Source organism: Embiotoca jacksoni, unplaced genomic scaffold (assembly GCF_022577435.1).
Source record: "Embiotoca jacksoni isolate LCO1_2020_lvr unplaced genomic scaffold, fEmbJac1.0.p SCAF_3, whole genome shotgun sequence".
NCBI lineage: Eukaryota > Metazoa > Chordata > Actinopteri > Embiotocidae > Embiotoca > Embiotoca jacksoni.
The window spans coordinates 7,264,478-7,270,601 of NW_027185381.1; the positions used below are offsets into that span (position 1 = coordinate 7,264,478).

General features: G+C 43.4%; 1 protein-coding gene across 1 annotated transcript in view; it reads right to left on the reverse strand.

The window, feature by feature from the left end:
* The window catches only part of cspg4 (chondroitin sulfate proteoglycan 4), a 67,728-nt gene extending 64,430 nt beyond the window's left edge, over positions 1–3,298 (reverse strand). The window contains exon 1 of the mRNA XM_069163223.1: positions 3,176–3,298. Coding sequence (XP_069019324.1) covers positions 3,176–3,251 — 76 coding nt within the window. The 5' untranslated portion in view covers positions 3,252–3,298. The remainder of the gene's footprint in view (positions 1–3,175) is intronic.
* Positions 3,299–6,124: the final 2,826 nt, after the last annotated feature.

A 6,124-nucleotide genomic window follows, 5' to 3' on the forward strand; every position in this document is an offset into this window, starting at 1 on the left:
ACACACCCTTCTCCCTGCCAACTCCCAAGGAACACATGGAGGCCTTGTATACGGACACTTCACAAAGCCAAAGCAAAATCCATATTTATTTTTTCCTGTTACCATAGTGACATGATACTCAGGAGGTGATAGCAGGCTCACATGCAGTCTCGGGATGCAAATCCCTTTGCTAAGCTTTTCAATTGAAAATGCAAACACATTCAGGGGCAAGACAAGGCAAGAACTGTGCATAAAACATTCGATATTGTTTGCAGTATATTCTCTCTCTTATTATATGTCATCTGACAAGCATCCTTAATAATGGAAATTCAATCAGTGCTCTAACAATGTCTTCCGGTATTAATTTAATATCCCACACACTGGTCATATTTGACCCAGAGCAGCATCAGTTCTGCCATCGGAGATGGGCAGGGGCTTTGTTTATTCCCTACTTTGTTTGCCTGTCTGTTATAAATAGATTCTCGCAAGGAAAACAAGACAAACAAAAGGTTGGTGTTGGGGCAAGAAGAAAAGTCTATAACTTTTCACACAGTTTGGGCCAACAGAGGTAAATTGCAGTACATGTGAATTCTGCAGAAAGACATAACTTCAAATCAGATTTACATAAAAGCATCAAACTTTGTGCTCCTCGAAACAGACAGGAAAAAAAAAAAGAAATGGAGGGGGAAAACCTTCTATTACCGGGCCAACCGAACAACATGTACGTAGTGGGGAGCGATTTATGCCTTGGAAATAACTACCCTGACGATTTTTCCGAACTTTGGTAAAGTGGTAGTTAAAGGGCAGCCGTAATGGCAGCTGAAAGGATACAGAGCTGCAGGGTGTATCAAAGACTCAGAATGGGAACATGTCACGTCCAATTTCAGATACAGCCATGATAAAGTGAGCATCCCTTGATTTGAAAAAGTGCTCTTACATGACTGTTGAATACAAAACCGAGCTGGTTTTCTTTCTCAGTGCCAGAAAAGGTGACATGGTATTTATCAGTAAATATGATCTAAAATGGTTAAAGAGTATTTAGTAAGCTTTGATTGGTGAGAACCGATGTCATTACCACAGGCCCAGACAATCAGCTTGAATGATAAAACATAGTGGTAGTAAAACACATCCTGGCTCACTTACATGAATTAATGCATGCAGAGAAAATTATAGTACTGATTTGGTAATGTTCGCATTGCAATGTAATTGTTTCTGTGGCTGCTGTAGTATGTAGACAACTCCCGCAAAATGTTGAAATACATTTTAGAGGAAGGCTCAACGTGCTGCATTTGTGATTTAACTCACATCACTTTTGCGACTGTGTAAAAATGGAGAATTATTGTCAGGCTGAGAGCAGGTAGTTCATTTCAACCCCTGAAGAAAGCCTGCAGAGTGACTTCTTAGGGGCCAATGACTTCGGGAACACCTGAGCTTGTGGACATCATGTGGCGTACGGCCTGTGACATTTGAAGCACGGAGCAGAAATGAAACCCGGTGTAAGCCTTCTAGGTGGTTTGTGGAAGAGTTGCCCGACAGCTTGTGGTAGGCATTTTGTGGAGCAAAAGGGGGCCAAATCTAATCAGTGACTTGGTACATCTGGTCAACATTAGCATTTAGGTCTCGAGGGTCAGTGGGTGAGCACTGTTCACACTGAGGCAGCGAGGACCGTGCCAGCAGATAATTAGATGAGGAGAAATTGTTCCCCAGTACAGTTTTTCCTGTTTTACTCTGCCATCATTTTGATTAGTGGAACATTTGGTTTTAGATATGTGGATAATTATATCTCCTGCATCATTTATTAGTCAACACTCCCTATAACTGGAATGTGTATCTGCAAAAAGGTACTCTTATGCAAATGCTTTCTGTAAATTGCCAGCAAATGCAACGTGACCACGCTCAAACAGCAGTCACTGTTTTTGCTCAGTGTACAGCTAATTCTTCAGCGGAGGTGTCACCGTCACGCCAGTCAGTGGGATTTATCTATAAATGAGCAAACAGAAGGGCAGATGACTCTTTTCATGCTCGCAGTGAACAGATCACAGTGCAGAAGAACTGAATCCAGCTCCCCGGCTAAGCTTTGATTCGGTGCCACTGAAACAAAGCGATACTCCTCCGTTCAGATCAAGAGCCACTTTTTCACTTTAGCTGCCAATGAGACATTCACGGAAAGGTCTGCCCGGACTTAATTGTAGTGGAATTTGCAGTGAGAGTCTACAGATCTGACAGCAGGGGGAAAACAATGGGCTCAACAGCTGCTCAAAGTCCAAGGCTGAACCTGCCAACTCCTCCATATGTGCAATTTTGTGCCGAGGTGAGTTGGCTAAGCTGTTAGAAGACACTGTTTTCATTTCCCAGCCACATACCGAACGCACAAGTACATCTCACACAAACTCTACCTGCACCCAGCAGGACTGAGAAGAGAAACCGGTGCATCATATCTTATTGAGAAAGGTACAACTGTAGCTCTTTACTCATACTCTATGGGACCATTGTACAGGCCTTCGTCATCCAACGTCCTTCTCCTCAACACACACTGCTTCTCTCACTCATTTACCAGCCCCTCTCTCTCGCTCTTACTTTCATCTCTCCTCTCTGGGTGGATAAGGAGCAGCCCTGCCTTCCACTGCACACTTCCCTCTGAAAGAGCCATTCATTGCTGCCGGCAGAGGGATCTCAGCTAAGAGGGCTTTGGCTTCTCTACCTCCTGCCATTTGGCAACACGCTCTCAGTGCAAACATTCTCAAGGTAAATGTGCTCATACATTCAGGCAAGCACATGCTGAAAGGAAAATAACAAAAATAAAAAACTGCATTAGATGTGAAACTGACAGATGTTGTCTCAGACCTTGGACTGGGGTCAGACCATGGCACATCTTTTCCCAAATGTATTGAGTTTCATCCACAGCTACAGTGAATGACATGTGTATTGGGAGAGTGAATAACAAATACAAAAAAAAGAGAGGATGTGATGTGGAGTTGCTTCTAAACCTTTTTCCCAGTGCAGGTTAAAGTTCAAGTTAAAGTTAGTTGAAGTTTGAGGCGTTAACTCATCAGCCTGTCATGCTTTGATTTATGCATACAGGGGCTTCAGACAGGGACAGTCATCTGATCTCCTCTCGTGCATCTCTGACAGAGGGGGAGCAGGGAAAGGGGGGAACCAGAGTGACAGCAGCAGAGTGATTTGCAGTGGCACTTACCTCCATGACCGGGTCTGGTGAGGCAGAGCAGCAGGGTCAGGAAGGCACCGACGAGGACCGAACGCAGGGCTCTCATGTTTTCGTAGCTGAAAGTTAAGTCCTCCACTCTCGTGTTAAAGACACTCCATTCAGAAGGGACTGAATGAGTTTTCAGTTTTGGGACCTGCTACAGGATACTCCTCTTAGTGAAGGGGCAGGGCTGGGGAGGGACCGTTAGAGGGACGTCCTCTTTCAACCCCCCCCTCCTGCCTTCTCCAGCACACTCACTCACACACACATCTTCTTTAACTGGAAAATCATTTCCTGCCCCCCTCTGCTGATGGCTTATGCATTCATTAAACTTGTTAACACACTTTTTCTGTTTAATAAAACACTTGTATGTATATTTAGTTTACATGCTCCTTGCAGCTTCCCACGATCCACCTCTGTCACAACAGCACAGCCTGTCTCTCAGCAGCACAGTCATGGCCACCACTGGATTTGTAGGACTCCCTCCTTTTGTCTCACTCTGTAATTGCGGTGGCCTTTGGAGACCAGCAAATGCTGTCTGCAAGGATAAACCTTTTACTTTTAATTAAAGACAAATCAGGTTGCCCAAAACTCTTGGCACTTTATCTTCCCAGCCTCTCCCTTGATCAATGTCTCGTTCTTTATGTTTTTGTTCAACAAACCTGCTCCCGAAACCAATTAAGCTCACACTTTTACACCAAGTAGCATGGGTTTGTGTTGGATTTGCATTCACTATCGCTGCTCTATTGATAGGACAGGGACAATGGAAAGGTTTTACCGCTCAAGTTATCTGAGGCACTCAGAGGAAGACTTTAATGGAGGTGAGTGCTGTCGCTGATTGTTCCCCACATGGCTTTTGCTTTCATTTTTTTGTAATGAACATGCATACACTCCTTGCAAGAATTAGTATTTTCTGGTTGGAAGCTAAGATTAAACCTCAAGTTCAGTCTCGAAGCCTGAACGTTCAATTTCACTCGTCTCACACTCAGCTGGCTGGCAAATTATTCCTCGTTCTTACTGACAGCTGAAATGGGAATACAATTAGACTTTTCTTAACACTTCCTCTCAGGTGTGGAATAACTTTACAACAGTAATTCCCTGTTGACTGCAGCCCATGCAGTCCAATTAGCCTTTTTCTTTTCAACTGAACAAATAACTCCTCAGAAAGAGATCGTCAAATTAGCTTGAATGTGGATTGTACTGTAATAAACTCCTCCATATGACAATGAGCAGGGCATTTTAACATAAACGTAGGATTGTGGATTGGTGGGATTTATTTTCCCCAGATTTATGTGAATTCATAATCTAAATTTAACATGTTTAAAATAAGTTTGAGTACTTTCTGGCTTTCATATCTTCTCACGTCTGTGCAGAAAATAACAAGCTCTCCTTCAAGTAGATATGTCTTTTTCGTTGGTTCAACAGCACCTCCTATGGCAAATAACCCAACAGCTTCCCACTCAGGTGGCATCAATCAGTTGGAAACAAACAACAGCCACGTTTAAGATGAAGCAGACCTCTCATCTCTCTGCACCGCAAAAGACTGTGAGCGACTGAGGCCAGAAGAAGACCTGTAAAATAACACATGGCACCTGTAACTCGACACTATTTATTGCGGGCAACCTTTCCTGACACCGCCGCCTCCCTGATTATTTCAGCATGACACAAGCTACAATTAAAATGCTCCCTCTGAGCCTCAGCCAACCATTTGCGCCGATGACATGCTCTCGCCACCCTGGGGATGCATAACTTTCCCTGGAGGGATGTCACCCACTGATATGAGTGGGCTCCTGCAGTATGTGAGAGAGCACAGGCAGGCTTATGTAATTCACAACACCAGCGGCCCCTTTAGCACTAACACACCAGATGATGCAAGTCGATGTGTGCGAACCCATCTTTATCAAAGTAAGTTGATGCTATTCATGAGATTTCTGTGGCCTAATAATGCATGGACACGCTTTGATTAAAGGTGTCCCGTGGAGGCTTGTAAACAAACAGGGTTTTGTTTACGTTCAACCATGCTCACCAAAATACATTATATGTATCCTCAAGGCCTAAAAACATGTTGAATTTATTTCCAACCTCAAAAACATCTGCTAACCCTTTGTTTTTTTTTTATCTTTTGAAATCTGTTTTGTTTACAGCAACAAGAGCTCATCTTTATGTCTTGTAGCTGCATTGCTATATTTTATGGTCTGATTTATGCCCCTTTAAGCCACCGCTGATGTTGTGCTTGTGAATCTTTGTGATGGCGAAACACAAGGAAAAACGTCAAATGCTAGTGGTCAAAAACATAATGAAATACTTTTTAAAGCTGCATTAATTGATTTCTGTGGCCACTAGGAAGCAGCAGAACAAGCTGAAAGCACAGCATCTGTAATGCAAAGTTATTGTAGCAAACCTGTTCGCAATCATTTGCCTATCAAAGGTCCCATTATATAAATTCAGATTTCCATTTCTTTTTTGATCATAGAGGAGGTCTATGTCCTACATAAATACTGTGAAAGTATCAGAACGCTCTGTCCACAGAGATGTGCAGACAGCTCGTATTCAACTACTATACCGTTTGGACTTCTATAACTTATGCTGGTGCTCAGCACGGCCCACTGTGGACGAAAACACTCAGCGGAAGAAAACCTGTGATTGACATGAGTCACTCAGAAAAGAGTCAGCCAATCAGAAGATAGTGTACTTGAAATCAATGCGCCTTAAAGACACAGACACAAAGCATCCTGTTGTTGGTGGAGCTCCAGAGTGAACCAGAGTGAGGTTGTAAATCACAACCAACTGATTACCCCTTGCCTCACTCTCCCCTTACAAGCCTTTAGATGGGAAACCTGCCAAAAACACGCAAACACTGTGTTTAGAGCCGGTGTTTGGTTTGTCCCTTCTGGACAACTGTACATTGTAACATGGTGTGCTCTGTGGAAGAGGACCTTA